Raw genomic sequence first — 26,482 nt, 5'->3', positions numbered from 1 at the left:
ATATTGTAATTTTTTCAAGTAAGTTTCACCAACATCTGGAGCGGTTGAAAATGGTGCTGAGCCGTCTCCAAGCCCACAACCTCAAATTAAAATTGAAAAAATGCAAGTTCTTTCAGGCTGAGGTGGGCTTCTTGGGCCATGTAATCTCTGCAGCTGGTGTGGCAACAGATCCAGAGAAAATCCGTGTGGTGAAGGAATGGGGCAGGCCTACCACTGTCAAAAAGCTCCGCTCTTTTCTTGGATTTGCGTCCTATTATAGACGTTTCGTGGATGGATTTGCTGGTCTGGCTGCCCCGCTACACAAATTGGTCGGAGCACTGCAGGGTACCCGAAAACGGCACTCTCCTACAGCCCATGGCCCTCTGGAACGACACTGGGACGAGGCCTGTGAAACTTCCTTTTGCGCCTTGAAACAACGGCTCGTCCAAGCCCCAGTCCTCAGGTATGCAGATTTCAAACAACCCTTCATTTTAGAAACTGATGCAAGCCATGCAGGGCTAGGAGCTGTTTTGTCACAGGAGGAGGATGGGCTACTGCGGCCCATCGCCTTTGCTAGCCGGGGATTACGACCAAGTGAGAGGAACATGTGGAATTACAGTGCTATGAAACTCGAACTTCTTGCAATTAAGTGGGCAATCACAGAAAAGTTTTGAGAGTACCTTCTCGGCAGCCAATTCACCGTGTACACTGATAACAATCCCCTCCGGTACTTGCAGTCAGCAAAACTAGGTGCGGTCGAACAGCACTGGGTTTCTCAGCTTGCCCTCTTTGACTATAGCATTGTATACCAGCCGGGGGCGGCTAATCTTAATGCAGATGCCCTTTCAAGGCTTCCAGCAAGCCCTACAACCAACACTCACTCCGTATCACCGGGGCTAGACATCCCCTTGCCAATTGTCATGGCCAACATACAAGCCCAGAGGGTACCCGAGAAAGCTTCTTGGATGGCAGAATCCTGCACAGTGGACGCCATTCCCATTCGAACTAAAGCAGACCTTAGAGCCCTGCAAGGAGCAGATCCCGTTATCTCCCGGTTTTTGTGGTTTTGGCGCCGAGGCCGACCGCTTACACGTCAAGAAAGGGAAAGGGAACCCAAGGAGGTGAATCAATTGATAAAGCAGTGGCCACGGATACAAGAGGTAGAAGGGGTCCTGTACAGAGCAATCCAGGCCCCTCCATCAAGGGAACCAGGGGGGCAGCTGATATTGCCAAAGACACTACAGGCTGAAGTCCTCACTAGCTTGCACAACAACCATGGGTTGACAGGACCACAGATTTGATACGCAAGAGGTGTTATTGGCCCCAGATGTGGCGTGACGTTCGACAGTGGTGTACAGAGTGTGAGCGCTGTACAGTTGCTAAGGCATCACAGCCCAAAGCCAGGACCTTTTTTGGAAGTCTATTAGCAACTAAGCCATTGGAGATAATCGCCATAGACTTCACTGTCTTAGAACGAACTAGCACAGGACAGGAGAATGTCCTTGTGGTAACAGATGTATTCTCCAAGTTTACCCAGGCCTACCCCACCCCTGATCAAAAAGCTGCTACCGTAGCAAAGATCCTGACTGAGAGATGGTTCTATGTGTACAGGGTGCCGAGAAGAATTCATTCTGACCAGGGGCGCAGCTTTGAGGGGGAGCTGCTGAAGCGTTTGTGTGACATCTATGGCATAACAAAGAGTAGGACTACTTCTTACCATCCAGAAGGAAACGGCCAATGCGAACGTTTCAATCGGACACTGCATGACTTGCTCCGAACACAACCACCTGAGAAGAAGCGCAAATGGCCCCAGTTGCTCCCTCAGCTCCTGTTTGCCTATAATACAACAGTGCATCACTCAACACAACACTCCCCTTATGAGCTGATGTTCGGTCAGAAGCCACAGTTACCAGTGGACCATTTGCTGGGAAATACTGAAGATGAAGGAGACAGTCCACCGACAGATTGGGTGGCACAGCACCAAGAGTACCTCACATGTCTACACGAGTGCAAGAAAACATCTGGAAGAAGCGGCAGCATATCGAAGGCGTGGAGACCCTGACTCTGTGCCTATATTGCAATCTGGCACATTAGTTTATTGTAAGAACCACTTTCGTGGCCGCTATAAAATTCAGGACATTTGGGGGTCGGCACAGTATGAGATTGTTGAATGCATGGACGGTATTGGCACTCTTTATAAGATCAAGCCCAAGGGAAAGGAAGGCCCCAACAGGATCATGCATCGCACCAAGCTCAAACTAGTGCCCACAGGCCAAAACTTAGCCAGCCCTACCGCACCAGCAGTCCAGCAACTCCATGAGGACGACCAGAGGAGGCAAGGCCCAGAAAACCCTAATGCTGGAGGCCAACTCAGGGTAGCCATAGTCCACACCAGGATAAACGCTCAGAACCCTGTAGATCCGAATCTCCCAGACCCTGCCTTTAACCCGCAGTCTCCCGCTCTCTCAGAAAATGTTCCGGACACCCATTACCCCATAAGCAATATGGAGCCCACAACTCCATTGAGCACTGCCTCCGCTAACCCCATTACAGGACCAGAGTTGGCCCAGAGCATACCAGATGCTGACACCCCCACAGTACAGCCTCTTGATGAGTTGGATTTGGATCCTGACCCCATTCCATCCCCCAGGCGCTCCACCCGCAGCACAGCTGGGCAACACCCAAATCCCTTCCGCAGGCCGCCACACAAGCATTATCTGTCAATGTGGCCAAAGTGAACGTGACTCTTATTCCCTTTAGGCCTTGGCAATAGGTAAACATTTACTGTTCACCGGGACGGTGAACTTTAAGCAAGGGGTGTATGTGGTAGGGCTGACTCGCAGCGCATTGAACACATGTCCTCTTAGGGGTGACGTCTTTATATGCTGCTTCCGCCTGACGGAGTAATGTCGGTCGTTTAAATTGTTTGGCGCGTGTAGCCCGTGTTGTCGCTGTAAGAATACTGGTACGTTTCCATTTATCTATTTTATTACAAGGACTACCATACAGATCACTTGTGTGGGTTTTAAAGTTGTGGTGTAACCCTTATAAAAGCGCTTGTTTAAACGCGACATTTTAACAAGCAAACATTCTGTCACTGCAGCTTTACTCATTGAGACCTGCTGATGCAGACGGCTGATGCAGACTGCAGACGGCACGTTGCTGTTGTGCTGGCGAATTGGCTTTAAGTTGTAAGCATAGTTTCATAACTACTATTTAAATCATGCAAGCTTACATATCGAGCTCACAACAGTATTTCTATGGAATCAGATCAATGCCATAAATATTTTGTAATCTGTGATATAGATTTTGCATCTGTAATATAGATTTTGTATAGTGAAACCATACACTTTCAAAACCTATCTACAGATACGGATTTCAAATACGAAATGTATCTACACTTTCAAAAACTATCTACACTTTCAAAATCTATCTGCAGATACGGATTTCAGTTACGCATTACGGATTTCTGTTACGAATTACAAAATCTTTTTGGCACTGTCTTTACTTCCTTTCTAAAGAGCCAATCAGCGCTTTTGGCAGATTTTCTAAATCGCCAATCAACACATTGTATCCTGTACTGACTAGCCAATCAGCGCTAGCTTGCTGGTAACTGGGAAAGTTGAGTGAAACGGTGTATGCAGGCAGCAGTCATGGATCAGAGACCGAGAAATGGCACAAGTAAGAAGTCCTATATTTGGAGTTTTTAATAAAGCTATTGTAAAACGCACAATCAAAGTCAGTGGTTTTCACTCCACACTTCGTTCCACCTGTTTCAAAGATCCTTGTCGTTGAATGGAAGATATTAGGATCTGCTTTGGTAGCTAACGAAAGCTAACGTTAGCATTTTCGTGACAGATCTCCTATTCACAGCATTCATATGACCCATTATCACGATGAGAACATTTAGCAGACAGACTGCTATTGTCTAGTTCTCCAGACACATGCTAAGTGATGGTGGGGGTATACCGTTAAGTGCATATGCATCCTCAACAACTGGATAATGACCAGCCTGATTTCAAAACCACCTTGCAATGTCATTTTCGTTTCTTTTCATGGCACTTTGGGGTAGCCTAGTTGTAACCATTTTCTGAAGTCCTTGAAAACGCTTTATTGTGTATTTTTTGTGGAAGCGAGTTTTCTAGCGTCTCAGTGGAAGAGATATATGAGGCAGCAAGCTGGAGTTCTCGTCACACTTTCATTAGATTATATTTGTTAGTGGTTGAGACCAATTTCTTAGTTACAATGCGTTCTGCAGCCAAGCGATCTCTGAATCGACAGAGCCTAAGATTAACTTAATAGTACAGGTGTTCATCAGCCCTTTGGGCCAGACATAAGGCATGCTTGTTTAACTTCCCCCACGGCGTTCGTACACCGAATTTTATTCAAACCATGCGGGGGAAACCCCAGATCTCTCCCTAGGCAGAGCGGTGGCAGATTTAGCTTATAATTATTGAGTAATGAGCGGGCCAGCAGTTGCCAGCAAGCTAGCGCTGATTGGCTAGTCAGTAAAGGATACAATGTGTTGATTGGCGCTTAAGAAAATCTGCCAAAAGCGCTGATTGGTTCTTTAGAAAGGCTGTAAAAACAGTGCCAAAAAGATTTTGTAATTCGTAACAGAAATCCGTAATGCGTAACTGAAATCCGTATCTGCAGATAGTTTTTGAAAGTGTAGATACATTTCGTATTTGAAATCTGTATCTGTAAATAGATTTTGAAAGTGAAGATAGTTTTTGAAAGTGTAGATACATTTCGTATTTGAAATCCGCATCTGTAGATAGGTTTTGAAAGTGTAGATGGTTTCACAGATACTAAATCTATATTACAGATACAAAATCTATATTACAGATTACAAAATATTTATGGCATTGATCTGATTCCATATATTTCCCCTTGTTTAGGAGGTGCGTTGCCCCGTAGCTCTCCCCTTCTCTCTCTCCCCCTCTCCTGAGGTTGTCGCGGGAAGTTTAACTAGATCAAAATTTAAACAGTGGGTTTTATGAATTACATTGTTGCAGAAGGACAGCTAGATTGTCAGTGCTAAATATAGTGGAAAAGAACAAAGAGGAAAAAGCCAGGCTACTGCAATGAGAATTTTAACCTTTTTTGGAGACATCTTGTCATGATAGTGTAATGGGGTGCATATGGCAGCATATCTGTCGTATCCCATTATAGCCAGCGTCATCAGTTCAACAATAGTACAAGTGTGCAAACCATATACCTGAATGAAGCAGTTTACCAGAGAGATCGTGTATGACTGTGTAACAAGCTTAGTCAAAATATGTGGCAACAAAGATGTGCTTCCGTATATTCCATTAAATGATAAATTGCAAATGAAAATATACATTGGTTCATGCTGTCACGTCATCGCCCGGACCTGCACCAGCCACGCCCACCGCAGTTCCCACTCGCTCACTCTCTCAGATGGGTTATGTGCTCAAATTTCCTGGGATCAAAGAAAACGTTAGGCTATTCATGTGCAAACTAAAAATCACGTCTCAGGCTGCGAATGAAAGTTATTTCTGGTTTATCAACTGTACCAATGTCATATAATTATGAGTGCTTTGTTCTCCGCATCGCCGACATTACAAAAATGAAGGCACTCGCAAGAAAGTGAAGACATTCAATGTTCGACGGTGGTTGTATGCAATAAATGACTCGAGAAGGTCTTTTAAATTATGTATTCCTTGTCGGGTGGATCGGTAGCGCTCATACAATAACTCATCAAGATGGAGAAATGGATCTTCTTGGCGATCGCAAAGAACTCTTCCTATGCTAATCAAACTATAATATGACTCCTTGTCAATGGGATCCCTCCTTTTGGCGTGGGTGTGGCAAGTTAAGCCAGCTAAACTTTGGTTAGCCTGCCCTGGAGCAGGTTAGTGCTAAGCGATTAATTACCATGGTTATTGAGCAAAAGTTGGTACGCCGAACTGGCTAAAGCGGTGTTGTCTTTTTTTAGCCTGGAATTTAGCTTGCTAAACCGCTTAGCGAGCGTCGCCGAACAGTACCCTGGTATCGCACTTCCCAGGATAGCAGACGTCTCAGTATCTCCATCAACATAGGACTTTCTCTGTCTCTATAGGCCCGTTCTCTTCATCATCTGCCCCTGTCTCTTATGGGGTCCCTCAGGGGTCCATACTGGGTTCCATACTATTCAGCCTGTATATGCTCCCACTGGGTGACATTATAAGAAAGCATAACATCTCTTTTCACCTCTATGCAGACGATTCACAGCTTTACCTGCCATTAAAATCTAGGGACTCCATCCAATCTCTCCTGGTCTGTCTTGAAGACATTTGAAACTGGATGGCCAACAACTTCCTCCAGTTAAATGGTGACAAGACAGAAGTAATCATTTTTGGCCTCCCCAAGGCAAGATGCACTACTCTAAATAATTTAGGTTACCTCACTTCATTTGTCACACCCTTCGCCAGAAACCTGGGTGTCATCCTTGACTCTGAACTCTGTCTTGACAAACAGATGTGGTCAAAACTAGTTTTTACCAACTTAGAGTGATTTCCCGCCTCAAAACCTTCCTATCTCATAAAGACCTGGAGATAGTAATTCATGCCATTATAACATCACGGCTGGATTATTGCAATTCCCTCTACCTCGGCCTCCCCCATTCCTCACTCAGACGTCTACAGCTGGTCCAAAATGCAGCTGCACGTCTTTTAACTGGCACCAAGAGGCATGAGCACATCACCCCCATTCTGGCCTCCTTGCACTGGCTCCCCATTCATTTTAGGATACAGTTTAAAGTTTTATTATTTGTTTTTAAGGCACTCAATGGGCTGGCCCCAGCCTACATCACTGACCTTGTACAGCCACATTCAGTCCAAAGGTCCCTCAGATCCTCTACCAAAGGGTTTCTGCATGTGCCACGCTCACGGCTCAAACAGAAAGGAGACAGGGCCTTTGCTGTCGCCGCTCCACGTCTGTGGAACCAGCTCCCTCAGGACATTAGATCCGCCCCCTCTATTTCTGCCTTCAAGTCTAGGCTAAAAACCCACTTTTACTCCCTGGCCTTCCTTTCCCCCTGAACTGTTAACCCCCTGTTCTTGCCTATGTGGGGTGTCCTGTTATTGTATTATTGTTATACTGTATTATTTGCCTTTTAGTGTCATTGTAAAGCACTTTGGTCAGTTTATGCTGTATATAAATGTGCTCTATAAATAAAACTTACTAACTTACTTACTACTTACTCCATAGCCTGAGTTCAAGTAAGAAACAGTATCTACGTATTCCTTAGTCTTTGTTTTGGCTCATAGTCTCCGTTTCAGTTTGTTTACCCCTGTTTTAGTGTAGCGCTCCTCTTTCAGAGTTTGACTCGTGTTTTGCTTGCCTTTACGTCATTTATAGTTTTCAGTTTATTTATGGAGGTTGCCGCTCCGTTTTGATTTTCTGAGTTCTTGTGAACCAGTGTTTAGGCAGTGCCTCGAGCCTGCGCCCCTCCGTGGGCTGAGCAGTCCACTCAGGACGAACATTCCCTGTCGTGTCTATCTGCATCCTGTATTGCTGTTCTGTGTGTCGCTTGCTTGATCCATCTGCAATAAACCCTGTTTTCCGAAACCACAACGTGTAGTTCATTCCGTTCCGTGACAGAATACCAGACCTAAAGACGGATGGATTTAGCCAGTTCTATTGCCGGTCCCTGCCCACGGTCACAAAAAGATGTTTTAGAAACTATGCCATGTGCCAAGGGTGTGGCTTGGATATATCATAGTATTCGGGGTGCTTGTATTTGCGCAAAAAATGTACTCTACGTTCTGTTGCAGCATCTTTGACGGCCTGTGGAAAGCTCAATGTTAAAAGGCACCCAGTGCAACTTTCGAGGCTTAAAAATAAACATTCAATTTCTAGTCTTTTTTTCATTGAATGTTTATATAAAGTTGCACTGGGTGCCTTTAAAGCTAGAGACTTGATATTATACACAGACCTTCCTATGTATGCGCTCAGAGATGGGCAGTATTTCAATTACTTGTATTTGAAATACTAGTTAATTTACTTTTGAGTATTTTGTAATTTGTATTTGATAGGGCCGATAAAAAATCGAATGTAATTTGTAACAAAATACTTTAGAGTGGAGTAATTTTGTATTTAAAATACTCAAAATACTTTCTCCAGTGTTTAGGCAGAAGGAGATTTTTTTCTGTCGGATTCTACCACTAGACCATCTGAATTGCCTCTGAATGTCATTGTCGAATCAGGCATCAGTCAATTTGCCAAAAGTGGTGCTTCTTATGGCCTGCCCCTTTTTGGGGCGAAAAGGAAATCACCCCAGATCTCTTTCATTGACTCTCATGTTAAATCCATTTTTTCCCCCCACAAAACAGGGCTCAGGTCGAAAACTTAGATAGCTGTCTTGATTTCTTGTCAATTTTTCTTCATTAGTACACCGACTAAAAGGAGGTTCTTTCAAAGAGCGAATCGAGTTGTTGCACTGAACGTTAGCCTTCTTGACAGAATGTGACTGACAAAGCTGTATGATGTCCTTATACTAGTGCTGTCAAACGATTAAAATATTTAATCGCGATTAATCGCATTTTTGTCATAGTTAACTCAAAATTAATCGTGATTAAATTAATCAAAATTAATCGCGATCGCAAATTATATCTATTCTAAATGCCCCTTCATCATTTTTATTTTATTTTAATGATGTTATCAACATGGAAAAGTGGATTGGCTTGCTTTAAGCAATGTTTTATTTTATTGAAAAACAACATTGCCAAACAGGGCGGTACAAAATAAAATTATAAAGTGCACATTTAGGACAAACATGGCCTCAGCCTATAGTGCAGTTAAACCATGGCTTAATATTTTTTGCTGCCAGCTACCTGTAGACATTTTCAGACAACAGTGAAGCTCGCTTCTTTTACACAACACAACTTTTAAAGGTAAATTTTCTATTCAGAAGCTTTTTATCATCCATTTCGCTGTATCGCGCTCATCATTCACTCAAACGTGACGTTAGCCTACTACAAAGTTTGGGAGGGCAAAAAAACGTTAATCTAAAAAAATAAAAATAAAAAATTGTTTTTTTTTTACATCGCGTTAATCGCGCGATAAAAAAAATTAACGGCGTTAAAATGGGTTCGCGTTAACGCCGTTAATAACGCGTTAAACTGACAGCACTACCTTATACGCAATTACGTATGACGAAAGCATGGTGGGGATAGCCCTCCCGGAAGCCATAGAGATTGAAAATGAGAGCCCTGTTTTGTGAAAACATGAAAGTCACACAGCTGCTGCCTGCAAAAAAATATATATACAAAATCAATCAAGTTGTTGTCTTTTAATTGCTTTGCTTAGTTACACTGACATTCTGTGACTGTTCTTCCTTTTTTACTGGGTTTACCAGAGCTTTGTGTACATTACATATCCCCGTAGCCAGGGCCCATAGACATGTTTATGTCAATCTAAATAGTCTGAATAGCCAAGTCACATTGCCAAAAATACTGATGTATACCTATATTCAGCGAAAAAATTACACTGACAGGTGTAATAAGCGGAATATGTGTGCAGGGGCAGGGGCGTGGTGGCGGCTGTTACAGACATGAAAGAAAGGATACAAGACTCAAATGTTTGGGAACCACTGCCTTACAACACTGACAAGGGCCCGTCATAACAGCCTGCACCTGGGCCCGTGATAACTATGTTACGCCACTGAATAGCCCGAACCTGAATGTTCTGTTATACCAAATTGAGAGAAAACTGAAAATTCAGAAAAAGTCATTCCTGTATTTTAAAAATACAAAATACATGTATTGTATTTTGTTACATTTTCTGGCAACAGTATTTTGTATTTTATTTTGATACATTTATTTGAAGGGTATTTTGTATCAAAATACAGTTTGATGTATTTATGCCCATCTCTAATGCGCTGTATATTGTATTGGAATCATGCAGGAATTACATAGATAGCACAGATCAGTAGAGAAGCATTAATATTTATTTCATCATTATTAGTTTGGTTAGTTATTCTGCCTCCCTGCCCGCACGTCCGTGACGTGCCATGGATGTTAATTAAAAAAGGAATCATTACGGAAAACCCTCAATGCGTAGTGACTGAGATCGCTACAATATGCTTTTCCTCAAACCCTCGGAAAAAATTACTAAGTTTGTTGGCTGTCTCACACTGTGATAAACGTGTTAAAGGGACAAAATAATAACCAGACAGTGGTAGTACAGTAGGTAGAGAAGTGGTTTAAGGAAGGTTAACGGTTCAATTCCCAAGCCTCGCAATAAGTAAGTAAGTTTTATTTATAGAGCACATTTAAATACAGCATAAACTGACCAAAGTGCTGTACAATGACAATAAAAGGCAAATAATACAATATAACAATACAAATTGACCATAAATCCTAATATCCAATACAAAGTGCAATAACATTCAATAACAGGACACCCCACATAGACAAGAACAGGGGGTTAACAGTTAGGGGGAAAGGAAGGCCGGGGAGTAAAAGTGGGTTTTTAGCCTAGACTTGAAGGCAGAAATGGAGGGGGCGGATCTAATGTCCTGAGGGAGCTGGTTCCACAGACGTGGAGCGGCGACAGTAAAGGCCCTGTCACCTTTCTGCTTGAGCCGTGAGCGTGGCACATTCAGAAGCCCTTTGCTAGAGGATCTGAGGGACCTTTGGACTGACTGGGGCTGTACAAGGTCAGTGATGTAGGCTGGGGCCAGCCCATTGAGTGCCTTAAAAACAAATAATAAAACTTTAAACTGTATCCTAAAATGAATGGGGAGCCAGTGCAAGGAGGCCAGAATGGGGGTGATGTGCTCACGCCTCTTGGTGCCAGTTAAAAAACGTGCAGCTGCATTTTGAACCAGCTGTAGACGTCTGAGTGAGGATTGGGGGAGGCCGAGGGAGAGGGAATTGCAATAATCCAGCCGTGATGTAATAAAGGCATGAATTACTATCTCCAGGTCTTTATGAGATAGGAAGGTTTTGAGGCTAGTTGGTAGAAACTAGTTTTGACCACATTACTAATCTGTTTGTCAAGACAGAGTTCAGAGTCAAGGATGACACCCAGGTTTCTGGCGTAGGGTGTGACAAATGGAGTGAGGTAACCTAAATTATTTAGAGCAGTGCATCTTGCCTTGGGGGGGCCAAAAATGATGACTTCTGTCTTGTCACCATTTAACTGGAGGAAGTTGTTGGCCATACAGTTTCTGATGTCTTCAAGTTTGTAAGCGCGTAGGTCTGTGTGTGTGTGTCTATGTATATCATATGAAATGTGCTATATAAATAAACTTGAACGTGTGTGTGTGTGTGTGTGCCCTGTAAGCAAAATGACGGCTCCACAATCTATAATTTTTTAATTTTTTTCATTTAGCTCAGCAAAAACGGTCATTACCCCCACCCTGCCTGCTACGTCCGTGGTGCGTCCTTGAATAACGTCCCCAGGACGTCTAAAACACGTTTTCCAGACGTCACCGCAATGTCCTAGGGACGTTCTTGCAACGTCCTGCAGAACGTCCCCAGGACCTATAGAAAACGTTTCCCAATTGTCACCGCAACGTCCTCGGGACGGTCTTGGAACGTCGTGCAAAACGTCCTAGAGTTGTCAAGGGAACCATACACATTTATGTTTTTAGAACGTTCAGAAAGACCATTACAGGACGTCGAGGGGATGTCATTTTGCTTACAGGGCGCAGACTGAATCCAAGACAGGCCAGGTGGGCGCTGTTCTTCACCCGGTTTGACTTCTCGCTCTCTTCCAGCCTGGGTCGAAGAACATCCAGGCTGACGCGCTGTTTTGACTCCACGAGGTAGAGATCAGCAAGGAGGAGCCTGAGAAGATTCTGCCTGAGGCCTTAATTGTCGCCCCGGTCATGTGGGCCCTGGAGGAAGAGATTTGCCAAGCACAGCTACAGGATCCTGCTCCGCCGGGCACCCCCGCCGGAAAGACATACCTCCCCACCTCCCTGCGGGAACAAGTCATCGAATCTACCCACACCTCACTGGGAACAGGTCACCCGGGGTCAACCTGACCCTCTCGCTCCTCCAGGAGCGTTTCTGGTGGCGTGGCATGGCGGAGATGGTTTGTAGGTTCGTGGCTGGATGCACAGTCTGCGCCATGGCGAAGACTCCACGACAGCTACCAGCAGGGAAACTGCAACCGCTGCCCATTCCCCAGAGACCATGGTCACACCTAGGCATTGATTTTATCACGAACCTGCTCGCCTCGATGGATATACGTGTATTTTTATAGTTGTGGACCGGTTCTCTAAGTCATGCAAATGAATCCCCATGCTGCATCTTCCCACAGCAGCTGAATCCACGACGGCCCTGTTCGACCATGTCTTCTGGCACTTTGGCATCCCGGAGGACGTGGTCTCAGATCGGGGTCCACAATTCATCTTACGCTTCTGGAAAGCCTTTCTGTAATGCCTAGGTGTGACGGTCAGCCTATCCTCGGGTTACCACCCGCAGACGAATGGGCAGACCGAGAGGAAGGTCCAAGGGATTAGCCGGTTCCTGCGAACCTTCTGCCATGGCCACCAGCTCAGCTGGAGCCAGTTCCTCGCCTGGGCCGAGTACGCCCAAAACTCCCTCCGTCAGGCCATGACAGGGCTCCTCGGTCAGTGCGTGTTTGGGTACCAACCGCCCCTGTTTCCCTGGTCTGGGGAACTTTCCACGGTTCCCGCAGTTAATCACTGGTTCCAGCAGAGTGAGAGGGTCTGGAGCGAGGCACACCGTCACCTCCAGAGGGCAGTCCGACGGCATCAGCATCACGCGGATGTCCGGAGGAGATCTAATCCCGCCTACACCGTTGGACAGAAGGTGTGGCTCTCCACTCCGGGACATCCGGATGCAACTGCCCTCCCGCAAGTAAAGTCCTCGCTTCATTGGCCCCTTTGTCATCATTTCACAAATCAACAACGTGTCATTCAAACTGGAACTTCCCCCTCACTACCGTTTTCACCCTGTTTTTCATGTGTCTTTATTTAAACCATATCACCCACCGATCACCTCTCACTCCTCTTCTTCACAGCCTAACGTCGACGTCACGTACCCCCGCTCCTGCTTGAAGAGGCCGGTCTATGCCATCCGAGAAATCCTGGACTCACGACGTCGTCAGGGTCGCCTCGAATACCTCATAGACTGGGAGGGGTATGGTCCAGAGGAAAGAGCGTGGGTGCCCCGGAACGTCATTCTGGACCCCGCCTTCCTCGCCGAATTCCACAGAGACCACCCACTCCGACCAGCACCCCGGACTAGAGGTAGACCACACCGCTACGGCGTTTATAGTTTTCAGTTTATTTATACAGAGGTTGCCTCTCCGTTTTGATTTCTGAGTTCTTGGGAATCAGTGTTTAAGTTATAGGCAGTGCCTCGAGCCTGCGCCCCTCCGTGGGCTGAGCAGTCCATTTAGGACAAACATTCCCTGTCGTGTCTATCTGCATCCTGTATTGCTGTTCTGTTTGTCGCTGGCTTGATCCATCTGCAATAAACCCTGTTTTCCGAAACCACAACGTGGAGTTCGTTCTGTTCCCTGACACATGCAGGGCTCTTCAATTAAAAGTGTATTCAAGGAAATGGTTAAAACGTAGGATATAAGAAAAACAGTGAAATATAAATATTTATGAAGGTTCATTTTATCAAACGTCTTCAGAATGAAAGTTGTGTCAGAAGTTATGTTATCCATGGTTCTCTGCAAATATTTATGAAAGAAATGACAAATGTAATGCAACTCAGCAAAATGGTTTGTAACATTCTTCAACACCCCTGTCCATGTATAACAGCACCAAGTATCAATACCATCTGCCAATACAAACTTTAAATCCTTGGTTTTCTGGAAAATGACAAGTATAGAAGACACTTTAAATCATAGGCGGAGTTTCACTTTTGCATCAGGGGGGGCAAAACTATTTTTTTCACACGAACATGTTTGCACGCGCACGCACGCACGCACGCACGCACGAACACACACGCACACACACACACACACACACACACACACACACACACACACACACACAAAGCGCATTTCGCATGATGGCACAAGTTTAGATGAGGTTCAACACCAGTTGTTACATTACAACGTGGTTGCTAGGAGTATTCATTTAAAGAAAATAGTCTGACCTAGTGCAGAAGTAAGCGTCTTTTTTTGCGTCCTGCGTAAACGTCCACAACCGTCTCAGGTGACAGCCTGGCAGTGATGTCGCACTCGATGTGAAGCACAGCAAGGGATGAAAACCGTGCAGCTCCTGTTGTTAAGCGTAGCCAGTTGCGAATCCTTCTTATTGCAGAGAAACTCCTCTCGGAAGTGGCAGATCCAACGGGTAGAGTCAGGGCCAACTGTAGTAGATTGTATAGATTTGGGTATACGGCCCTTGTCACAGTTTTTTGAAGATGTTCACGTGACACAGATCCGACAGTAGAGGCTTTAACAAGGTCCATCTCTGCCCCAACAAGGTGGGGGTTGATTTTTAAGAGGCTGTGCATACTTTTGTACGAGAGGTTCAATTCCACTTTTGTCGCATCTTAACACTGCTACACAGGCCTGTGCGAGTTCAACAGCCTCTCCCGTGAATCGTCTGTCCAGTTCGCCAATGATGGTATCCAGCACTGGGAAATACAGGTGCTGTTGGAATCCAGGGGTCTCACTCTGGGACATTTGTAAAGTATTTACATAATTTTCTTCTCTGTGGCCCAAAGTCGTTGTTTTCAGGAAATTGTTGAGGAAGGTGGGGGGTTTTGTGGCCCGTTTTCTTTTCGGTAGTGGTCCAGGACCAGCAGGTGTCTGACTCTGAATGTTCGCATCCTCGGGTACGGAGACGTTGTTGTCTCGGCAGAACTGTTTCACTGATCCCCATACATCATTCCATTTGTCAGTCTGTCTCTGTGACACAAAGTGCGCTTTCAGGTTGTCTGTAAGCACAGCCGCTTCGGAAAGTGCGAGACTGGAGGACTGAAGGGCTTTGTGTGTGACATGAATCACACGCAGTATGTCTTCAAGTACAATGAGACATGTAATGAATGACAACCTGCCCATATTCTCACATAGGCCAGTGGCCTCCACTGACCACTTGTCTCCCTCATCACTCATTTCTCTCAGGCACTGTGTAATCGCAGAGTAGTGTGTTTTAACGGCATGCAGAGAACTCCACTTGCATGCCCAGCGCGTTTCGCTGGGCTGTGCAATTTTGGTTGGCTTCATATCCAGCCATATCCAGTGGTTTGTCGGCTCTGCAAATACTGAGTACAGTTTGCCGATGACATTCAGTAACGTTTTGACACTGCGGTTCACCGTGCAGCAGTCCACAAGCACGAGATTCAGTTTGTGAGCCAAGCAGTGTATGCATACTGCGTATGGATGCGTCTCTTTAATGCGCTGCTGCGCTACAGACACTTGGCCGGACATTACAGAGGCGCCATCGTAGCTCTGGGCAACAATAGGGATGTTTTTCAGTCCACAGATCTCCAAATCCAGTGTTTATGGCGTCGACGATCCCAGCTGCATTTCGAGATGCTGAACAATCAATAAAAAACAAATAAACGCTCCTTGATTTCAAGCTGCTCTGTATATCTTAAACAGACTGACAGCTGCTCAGTGTGGGATGACCTGGCCTCATCTGCGATTACAGCAAAAAACCCAGTGTCCTGCACTTTCTCTGCAATTTCCGCATGAACCAAATTTGCGCATATCTCAATTATTTCGTTCTGAAAATCTGGACTTGTAGCATTGAAATAATTAGACTGCATACTTTGAAAGTCGGGATCATATTTTGAGAAAAATTTGCAAACCTCAAGATAATTCCCACAAGACTCTGAATCGATAGCCTCCCTGTGTCCACGGAAAGGCAATCCAAGTGCAGACAGCAATCTCACGATATCCACAACTTTACAAAGATAAGATCTGTTCTTCTCAACAGTAGCGTTGTGGCTCTCCGACAATTTGGCAGCTATCGATCCACCTCCAGATGTGCTCTGTTTGAAGTTGTCCCATTTAACCATACAGTTCTGATGGGCCAGTGAATTTACATGTTTTTCCAGTTTGCTGCTTAGTTTTTTCCAGTCACTTACGCCCTTTCGGAACGATTCCTCCACACTGCTGTCAGTCTGGAAGTGGCGGCAGGCGAAACAGAAGACAGCATCCTTTAAAACCGAGTATTCAAGCCAACAGTACTTGTTGTAGTAGGACGTGGAGAAGGCTCGTTTAGTCTTTCCAAACAACCTTGAAGGTAAATCCGGAAGAATAGGCTGCTTAGGACAGCAGTGCTTGTCGCCAAGATCATTTGGTAGTTGCTGTGAGCTAGTGCTGCTAGGCAAGCTAACTGACCCAGACGACAGCCCAGCAAGATCCGATGGTGAGCTAGCACTAGCTGGGTTTGCCGAGCTGGTTCAAGGTGTTTCCAGGTCATCAGCATTTGTTTGTAGAATTACTGGCTCTGGTTCGACTTCTTGCCGAGTGTTGGCCGAGGTCATGGGACGTTTTAAAAAACGTCGAATATCCATTTGCAGTTTGCACTTACTTACATCAGGCTACAACTGTAATTGTTATGCTATTACATTCTGGCTAGCGAGATTGATACTGAGAGCGGGAAACCAAGTAGCGGACGGAAACAATAGTCAACGTCACTATGTCACATGATTACTGAAAAATAAATATATTACAAAAATGTGCTAGGATTCAAGATTCAAGATTCAAGATTCAAAAAGCTTTATTGTCTAGTATGTTGCCATACTAGAAAATTGTCTTTTGACTGAAGGCTTGGAGGTGTGTGTGTGTGTTATTTGTGTGAGTTCTTTGAGGAATGAGTGTTCTGTGTGTGTATAGCTATGGGGATGAATGATTTTGTGAGCGTGGGTGGGAGGGATCAAAGAGGATGGAGTTGGTCTTCCTTCCCACTGCCTGGATATACAGATCCTCCAGCGCTTTCTGGTGTATTCCTATTAGCTTGCTTGCTTGCAGTTAATCTATTAAGTCTGCTTTTGCTTGCGTTTGTGAGGAAGCCGTACCAGGATGTAATGTTGCAAGTGATGATGGATTCCACCAGAGATTGGTAGGCAGTTGACAAAATGTCTTTACTGACATTGAAGGTGTCTAGTTTCCTCAGGAGATACATACGTTGTTGTCCCTTCTTGTAAACCCCATCTGCATGCTGGCTAAAGGACAGACGTTGGTCGATCTCTGTGCCAAGGTATTTGAACCAGTATTCATTTCATACTACTACCATGTATTTTAATCAAAACCTTAAAATATCAGTACGTATACATTTTTTACATTTATATTTTGCCATTTCCTTGACTTCATGTCATTACATGTTTCAGCCACCACCCTGCCCCCCCAGAAACTCCGCCCATGCTTTAAATATAATATTTACCCGACCTCAGGTGCATAAGGTTTAGTGTGGCTCAATGAACAGAAGACAACACTATTTGGTGACAGTTCTTATAGTTCCAAAGATGGGAGGAACTTCTTCAGTCTGAAAGACGATAAGCAAACGGGATCCCTGTACACGAGAGAGGCAATCACAAATAACCCATGACTGAAATGTATTCAAAGTAACATCTGGTGTACAAGTCATGAACTGGCTGTATAGAACATACCATATTTCGTGGTATTTAAATAAAGTACATGTCAAACTTTTTGTTGCATTTCCTGGTTGACGGCTTTGCTGGCAGATTTGATAGGCTGTAACGCAGTCGTTCTCAAAGTGTGGTCCACGGACCACTGGTGGTCTGCCAGTGCCCGGCCCCGTAATGGTCCGCGACGACAGCCAGTAGCCTTAACTTATAAAGAGTTGCCTAATCTATTAACAAGGTCATGGATTGGTGGCTTAAGACAGGGACTATGAAAAGAAAATTAAATGAGAGCGCCTCCGACACAGACAATGAAAAGGTGCAATGACGAGATGGTTCAGCCTTAATGGGCATTAGGCTATCCCGCCGCGGAGCCGCATTCAAACAGGGAGCTGCATAAAACGAAAAGTTCAGTGATGCAATTATCTCGCATTTATTTTCCATTTGATACAGCAGCAATAACTTTAACTCATAATACTCGTAACCAAAACAACAAAACCGAATTGCTTACATTCAAATCTGATACACCACATTGCACCTAGGCACAGTCGAAAAACTCTTTGCTTCCCAAATCAGCAACACCTGCGTTTGGATTTCACTAGGTTTAAATGGCCTAGCTTGGCTGACCCGAGGTCAACTAAGCCGCACAGCAAATACAGCCCCCTAGTGGCACGGGGCAAAATCACACCAAATGAAAGGACAATGAATATGGCTCATACACTCCAGCCCATAATTGCATCTGCCAGAGCAATTACACCACATTTGAAATGAGCCATTAATACAGAGGGGATACAAATGAATACAAAAATATGTATAGTCCATTTTAAAAGGTAACCAATTGCTCTTTAGCTTCATTAAGCAAGCATATTTTGGTTATGGGTCGTTCAATGATGTTTGTTTTGGTCTTTAAACGAACCACACATACCAGACCTCTCTTATCAGGGAAGGTTTCCAGGACTCTTCCTAGCATCCATGACCCACGTGGTGCTGTGGAGTCTGCAACCATGACCAGGTCTCCAGGTACAAAACTCCTCTTCTCCTGGTTCCTTCTTCAGTTCTGTCTCATCTCCAGTTTTGCCCCCTATGGCTCTCTTCAGTCTCTCAATTTCACTGCTCAGCATGCTGATCCTAAGAATTAATTTGGGAACGTCTTCGATTTGTCTCATGTTTTCTGTCACTGTTGTCTTCAGATCTGTGTATTGTTCCTTAATTGTGGAACAGCTGTCGATTACTTCCTGTTTAGATTTCTCCAAGGCATTGTTTTTGGCTTTTATTTTGGCATTTTCCTCTTCCTTTATACTGAGCTGTTTCTTGAGGTCATCAACTTCCTCTGCCATTCTCTGTTTCAGGTCTTTCTTCTCACTTAAGAGTTGATCCATTTTATCCTGCATTTTAATGGTCTTTTACAATCAGTGCCCCGTTTTCTTTGTCTAAACTTCCCAGCTTCTCACTACTGGCTTTGAGCTCCTCCTCCTTCATCTTAAGGTGGTTCATCAAGTCAGCAATCTCTTTTTCTGAGGACTGTCTGAGCTGTTTCAGTTTGGACTCCAAATCTCTGGCTGCTCTTTCCATGACTTCAATTTCTTCCTTCCGTATGCCAACTCCACAGTCTTCAGCTTTCATCCTATCAATCTCTTGGCGCTTCTTGTCCAGCTCAGTTTCTATTGCATTTATCTTTTTGGAAGAATCATTTCTGGCTCTAGATAACCTGTCCTTCAGTTGGTTAATTTCGTCCTGTTGTTTAATCACCCTGATCACTGATTGGATTTTTTCTGCTTCTTTGTCTTGTAGGGCAGCAATCTTTTCGTCCAGCTCAACCTCTAGCTCAGCTATGCGTTTTAAGTACTCCTCGTTGTCCTCATGCATTGATGTATCTCTTTCCCTTAATACAGCAATGAGCGCTTTAATTTGTTTGGCAGCGGGACTCTTCCCTCCCAGTTCTGTTTGTACTTTTCAGTTCTTCAATTTTGTCAATGGCGATTCTGTTGGCAAAAACGGGGTGGTCAAAAAAAGGGTGGTCACTTCCACAATCGCTACTTCCCCGTAACGGACCATTTATTACCCACCCCAGTAGGGTTCTGATCGCATAGGGTCCATCTTCACCTTCTCGACTGTTAATCACCTCCCAAGGCTCCATCAACTTGGAGGCGTTTGTGCCAATTAACAGATCAACATCAGCATTTATGTGTGGAATGTTTACATCCTCTAAATTAGGCCATTCTCTCAGCTCCCTTTCACTGATTATGTTGGCTGTAGAGACGGGCATCTCTGTTTGGGTACACACTTTGGGAAGCGGATAGAAGCACTCACCAGAAAATCCAGAAATCAACAACAGAGCTTTCTACTGAGTTACTATGTCCCAAGGTGCGGATATGAATCTTGAATTTGCGTCCTTCCATGTTCAACCTGTCAATGAGCTTCCTGGTGCAGAAAGTTCCTGTACTCCCTGGGTCCAGAAAAGCATAGGTTTCAATAACCTTGTTTCCCTTTGAGCACTTCACCTTAACAGGCAAAATGGGAAGAATTCCATTGCAGTGGCCAGCCCCTGTAAGACCACAAGCAGATGATTTTGTACAGCTGTCAGAAGTCTTTGACTGCTCACCATTCTTCTGCTCCTTCAGAGTGACCCATTCCTTCTGTTCAATGTGCAAAACACTGGGGTGCGTTCGGTTGCACTTTTTGCAAGTGATGCGCCTGTCGCAATTTTTGCTCAAGTGTCCTGTGCACAAGCAACTGAAACACAGACCTTTCTCCTTTAGATAGTCCAGTTTCTCCCTGTGTGGCTTTCTTCCCAGTTTAAAACACTGTTCCAAAACATGACCACCAGTAGCACAATACTGGCAGGAAATACAATCAGTCTTGGTAGAGGATGTCACTTTGTTCTGAGCTTTTTCCTTCTTGTCACCATCTGGTTTGCTGTATCGATCCTCATTCTTGTGAGCTTCTGCTTTGCATCCATCCTCAATGACCACATGTGTTGCAAAGCTGTTTCTTCTCAGCTGTGGTTTCACTTCCAACTTGCTTGCTTTTGTAGCACCTTTGATAACAGGTGAAGTATCCTGTATTTCACCAAAGACTGGATCTGAAATGATTCTGACCTGGCGCTCGATGAACTTCACAAGGTCTGAGAATCGCGCCCGTCGACCAGTTTTCTCCAGTATATCACATGCCTTTGCTCTCCACTTGTCTCTGAGTTTGTATGGAAGCTTCTGACTCAGAATCTTTAAGTTTGCTGGCATGTTAAGTTCCTCCAAGTACTGAAGGTCTTCCATAGCGTTGGAACACTCACAGAGGAAAAGTCCATAAGCTTTGAGCGCTTTGGTGTCCTCAGCTTTGATACCTGGCCATCCTGTGACGTTCTCCATGTAGGCTGCTGTTATCTTAAACTCATTTCCAAAGTGCTCCTTGAGCAACCGTTTGGCAACAGCAAATCCTTTATCTGCAGTCATATGAAGGCAACTGCGTACAATATCTCTTGGCTGCCCCCTTGTGAATTGTTGAAGATAGTACAAACAGTCTCCTTTACAGCTGGTCTTCGCTTCCACGCAGTGCTCAAACGCCTTCATAAATGTGTTGAACTGCAGAGGATCTCCATCGTATGTTGGAATTTCTCGGCGCGGCAGCAATTGCGACGTTTGCATTTGAACAAGGAGAGCTGTTATGTCCTTCTGTTGTTGCAGCAGATTGTAGAGACCTGCTGTCTGATGTTGGCCTTGCAGGGGTTGCTGCACTTGTTGGCTTAGAGTGGGTTGAAAGCTTTGACTGAAGGTTGTCTTTGATTGTAACTGAGGGGGTTGAGAGCGTTGACTGACAGTTGGCTTTGGTTGTGATGCAAAATGAGTGGGTAAAGATGATGAAACGGCAACTTGTTTTTTCCCCAAATTTGGCATGGTAGTTGGCATTACCAATGGTGAAGCATTGCTCTGCAGTGGTAGAGATGCAGGCTGCTGTGAGGATGGAGCCACACACATGGAGGCCAGTGGATCGAGAGAGGTGAGCAGGAGCTTAGGTCTAGCCCCTTTTCTGAAGTAGGAAGCCATTCCATCAGATTGCCTTGAATGGACGCTGCTCCCTACCTGTAGCACTGCTAGCTTAGCAGAAGTGGCAGCTATCTCAGTGTCCAACTCTTTTTTTCTCTTCAAGATGAGCTCCTGTTCCTCCAGTGCATGTTTTTCCTGTAAAACGTCAGCTCGAGCAAAGAGCGCGGCCTGTTCCGCCTCAGCCTTGCGTCTTGCTGAAGAAGTGGAAGATCTGCTGATTGAAGATCTGCTAATTGAGCCATGGTGCCTCCACTGGACATTTGAAATGCTGTCTTGAGGTCGAATCTCGTCCTCATCATTTCCAACAGCAGCTCCATTTCCAGCATTGATATCAACAGTTTGAGGATCATCCCTTTCATGTTCCTTTAAAGCGTTGTCAACAACCATGTGCGTTTCTGTTGGTCCAATTTCATTTTCACCTTGGACAGTTTGAGATTGTTCAGTTTGACCCAGCAAATCATCATTAACTTCATTATTATGATCATCACCCACCTTGGTAGCTGGACCAGATTTAGTGTCAGATAACCATTGATTTGTACCCACAATAAACTCATTCACATTCAACATTTTAGCTTGATACCATATTTCATGTTTGCTTGCTTCATCAGCAGGCAATAAACCCAATAAAGATACATGCACCTGCTGTGTTTTGTCGCACAACTCATTGAACATTTTTAACTGATTTTCAACCTCGTTCACATGCTCTTTGCCACCCATCAATTTAGCAATGTATTTTTTTTTTTTTACCTTTGACTGTTTACCAAAGTTAGACTTCCTTTCCTTTTCTAAACGGCTTATTTTTTTCCAACAAAGCTTTAGGTGTTAATTTAACCACACGTTTTTCAGTTACAGATTTTCCATCTGCACACACATCAAGTTCAGTCTCATGGCCAAGTTGGCCTTTTTGCTCTTCAGCCATAATGACCACGCACAGTCAATTGTCTTATTTAGTCCGCAAAATTGTTTGTAACAACTGTCTCGACGAGCAGTTATTTTTAGACGGTTGCGAGTCTGTTACCAATGCATTGGGTTTACACGAACGTGTGCACACAAATTACCATGGCCATTCATAATATCAGCGCTGATCAAAACATACCCCAATCGAGCGTTGGCCGGCTTTGATGAATGATGTCCCGGTGTGATGAAGCTGGTACTCCGCTGGCCGTGTAGCTCGCCCCAGTAGAGCTCCAATAAGCAATTGGCAACTCCAAACATTTGCCCACCTCACATCCGCGGTTTCCAAACGAAACGTAATTCCACAATGTAACAAGTCCGCGTCCTCTTGATGAACGGTAATCCCAATTGAAGCAGTTTTTCGACCTAATTGTACTGACGAAGTCCTAAACTAAGTCTAGTACTGGTTGCTGATAGCTTGTTTAGTTTCCGACGTGCGCCCGGCGCGTTTGCCCTTAATAAAACGAAAAGTTCAGTGATGCAATTATCTCGCATTTATTTTCCATTTGATACAGCAGCAATGACATTAACTAGTGATGGCAGTCTGACACTGAAGCGCCGGAACGTGATTCAAACCATAAACTACACCAACCATCAAGCCACTTCTTCTTCTTCTTCTTCTTCTTCTGTAAAGTTTTATGGCGGTTTACATTCAATGTGCATTACCGCCACCTTCTGGGCCGAGATGTAGTTCATTGGGGTCGTTAAAGAAAACTTAACGAAATCATAAAAATAAAAAATAAAACAAAACAATTAAAACTAAATAAAATAAAACAAAACAATAATTCTAAATCCTGTTAGCTAATTGTGTTTCTTTAATATATGATATTACCGAATTTGTAATATTTCCTGTTCTAGGCTCACCCAATAACGTCTCCAATGAAAAGACTTGCTTTGCTGCACTAACAGTCCTTTTCATTTTTTCCCTCTGTCTAGAGAATCTCTCACAACTTAACAAAACATGTTTAACATCCTCTTTTACTCCACAACCCTCACAATTTCCTGATGTATGTTTGTTAATGATGTATAAATTGCTGTTTAGAGCAGTGTGCCCTATTCTCAGTCTGTTAAACCATACCTCCTCCTGTCTGTTTATGTAGGCTAACTGATCTTTTTCCATGCAATCTCTTTTTGAATGTTGTAAAGATGTCTCCCCTTTTCCTCCTTATCCCATTCAGCCTGCCACATTGAATTCATTTTTTGTTTGATGAGTACCTTAATCTCCGCTTTACTGAGTGTAATGTTTAATTGAACCTCCTCTTCTTTCGTTGCCTCTTTTGCCAGTTTGTCTGCTTCCTCATTTCCTTTCACACCTTTATGAGCAGGAACCCACACAAACTGGACTGTCCTTCCTTGTTGACTGATTGAAAATATGTTTAGATTGACCTCATCCAATAAATCCTGTCTACATGCTGAATCTGTATAGCTGTGAGAGATGACACATTCTGTATAGCTGTGAGAGATGACATGGAATCAGAACAGATGATTGCCTTAGGGAGCCTAGCCTCTTCTAGCCACTGTAACGCAATGATGATGGCTGCCATTTCAGCTGAAAAAATGGATAAATGATCCGTAGTCCTCTTTTTAATGTATATTTCGGTTTCTGTTATAAATACCCCAATGCCAGTCTTACCCTCACCATCTTTTGATGCATCTGTATACATTTCTGTAGTGTCGTAGCACATATTCCCTAGATACTGCCCTACATTGTCTTTTGTTTCTATTATCACCCTAGGGGAACCAAATAGCCAAGGTGAGGTTGTTGACAGATGCAAGGTCTTACTGCATTCTATTTCCTCTATCCCCAACTGGCTAGCTAATCTGTTAGCATCCCATCCAAAACTACTGATCTGAGACCTGCCATATTCCCAACATTCTTTAAGGACCTTTTTCGTAGGATGAGATAGACTATGTCCTTTTAAATTGACCCAATAGCCCAAACTCAGTTTCAGACGCCTGAGGTGTAATGGCATTTCTCCTGTCTCTACTTGCAGTGCTGGTACGGGAGACGTTCTAAATGCACCACAACATACTCTGAGACTTTTGGCTTGCATTCTATCCAGTACTTTAAGGTGTGTCTTTGATGTGGATCTGTACACAATACATCCATAGTCAAACACTGATCTTATCAGAGCTATATAAATTCTCTTTAGAGATGTCCCTGATGCTCCCCAGTTGTACCCCGCTAAGCATTTCATTACATTCACCCCCTTCTGTCACTTCTCAATTACCTTCTTAATGTGTTCCTTAAAATTCAACTTACTGTCGAACCACACTCCCAGGTACCTAATTGTGTCGACTTGCTTCAACGCTTGACCGTAGAGCTTAATTTGTACATCAGGCTTAATTCTTTTCTTTGAAAAACAGATGATTTGTGTTTTTTCAACTGATAAATGAAAACCCCACTCAAGTGACCATTTCTCAACCTTGTTTATTGCTTGTTGCATTTTGTCCGTAATGTTTCCAATGTTTCTCCCTCTTATCCACAGAGCTCCATCATTTGCATATAAAGCTTTGTTGACTCTTAGATCTTTTATTTGTTCAAAAATGTCACTGATCATTAAATTGAATAGCACTGGACTACATACACTTCCTTGCGGTGTACCATTTTCTATAGGATAGGTCTTGGAATCCATCAAACCACTGCTTCGAAGGTTGCTTTGGTACGGAAAAATCATGTGACATATGACGTGCGAACCAGCAACTGCTTCATTCTCTGAATGAACCAGCTGAGTGGTTCATAGCGCATCACACGGACCAGTCAGGTGCCGCCACCAACTAGCAAGAGTCCGAATAGAGGCGCCTTCAAAGCATAAAAACTTCCCTGACTGTTCCCTATCGACCATAACTTGTTGTTACACAAGCACACCCAACCTGTGCCATATTTTCGAGGCACATCCGAATCCCCAAGCACATCCTTTCCCCAAGCACTCTCCCCAATAACACAATATACAAAAAATAATGAATCTTTATTTGCAAAAATATATTTATATATCACAATCTTTGTTTACGGGTGCATGTGTGTACAAACACACACACAAACATAGTGGGGGGGGGGGGGGATTTGGTGCGTGCACTGTACACTAGATTGTCATTGTCTTAATACCTCCTGCCACTGTCTAGCTGGGTTCATTTAGTTGCAACCTTGGCACTTCACCAGGAGAGGTCGCTGTTACTGAAGCTTCAAGTAATGAACCGATTTTTGAAGCAATGTGCCTAATGGTTCAATGCTTCGCCAAAGCTTCATCTGCCCATCACCAACTTTAACTCATAATACTCGTAACCAAAACAACAAAACCGAATTGCTTACATTCAAATCTGATACACCACATTGCACCTAGGCACAGTCGAAAAACTGTTTGCTTCCCAAATCAGCAACACCTGTGTTTGGATTTCACTAGGTTTAAATGGCCTAGCTTGGCTGACCCGAGGTCAACTAAGCCGCACAGCAAATACAGCCCCCTAGTGGCACGGGGCAAAATCACACCAAATGAAAGGACAATGAATATGGCTCATACAGTCGGTATGCACATCGTTGTGTTTTGTGATACATTGGCCTGTCTGAATGTGTGATGGGAGTATGAGGCTGTGAGCGAACTATAGTATGTAACATAACCAAGTCCCGCATGGAGCAGGGTTCCAGATGCTTTGCCTTGCGCATTGTCATATCTATAACCAGCCTACCGGTACGTAAAAAAAAGGAGAGCCCACCCGCGAAATTCATGTGCCGCTAATAATTGTCTGGCGCCAGGTCATGTTGTTCCGGGGATTTTCTATATAGTTAGATGGTCCGCGAGTTTTTTTTTTATTGGCTAAGTGGTCCTTGGTCTGAAAAGGTTTGAGAAACACTGCTGTAACGGATGAATGGTTTTGAAACCAGAAAAATCACTCAGTTAACTTTTGAGGGTTTGTCTGAAGATGATCTGTGCTACATTTGGTGAAGATTCATCAAGGTCTGTGGCCAGTGAA

General features: G+C 44.2%; 1 protein-coding gene across 1 annotated transcript; it reads right to left on the bottom strand.

The window, feature by feature from the left end:
* Positions 1-4,876: 4,876 nt before the first annotated feature.
* LOC308378569 (olfactory receptor 1496-like) lies at positions 4,877-13,638 on the bottom strand (the record flags this gene model as incomplete). Its single annotated transcript, XM_080855508.1, is given in 4 exon segments — positions 4,877-5,005; positions 5,009-5,335; positions 13,493-13,494; positions 13,497-13,638. Coding segments are annotated over 4 exon segments (600 nt in total).
* Between the last annotated feature and the right edge of the window lie 12,844 nt (positions 13,639-26,482).

This window comes from Sprattus sprattus (genome assembly GCF_963457725.1).
Source record: "Sprattus sprattus genome assembly, chromosome: 17".
Taxonomy (NCBI): Eukaryota; Metazoa; Chordata; class Actinopteri; order Clupeiformes; family Clupeidae; genus Sprattus; species Sprattus sprattus.
This window is presented reverse-complemented; position numbering and strand designations above follow the sequence as displayed.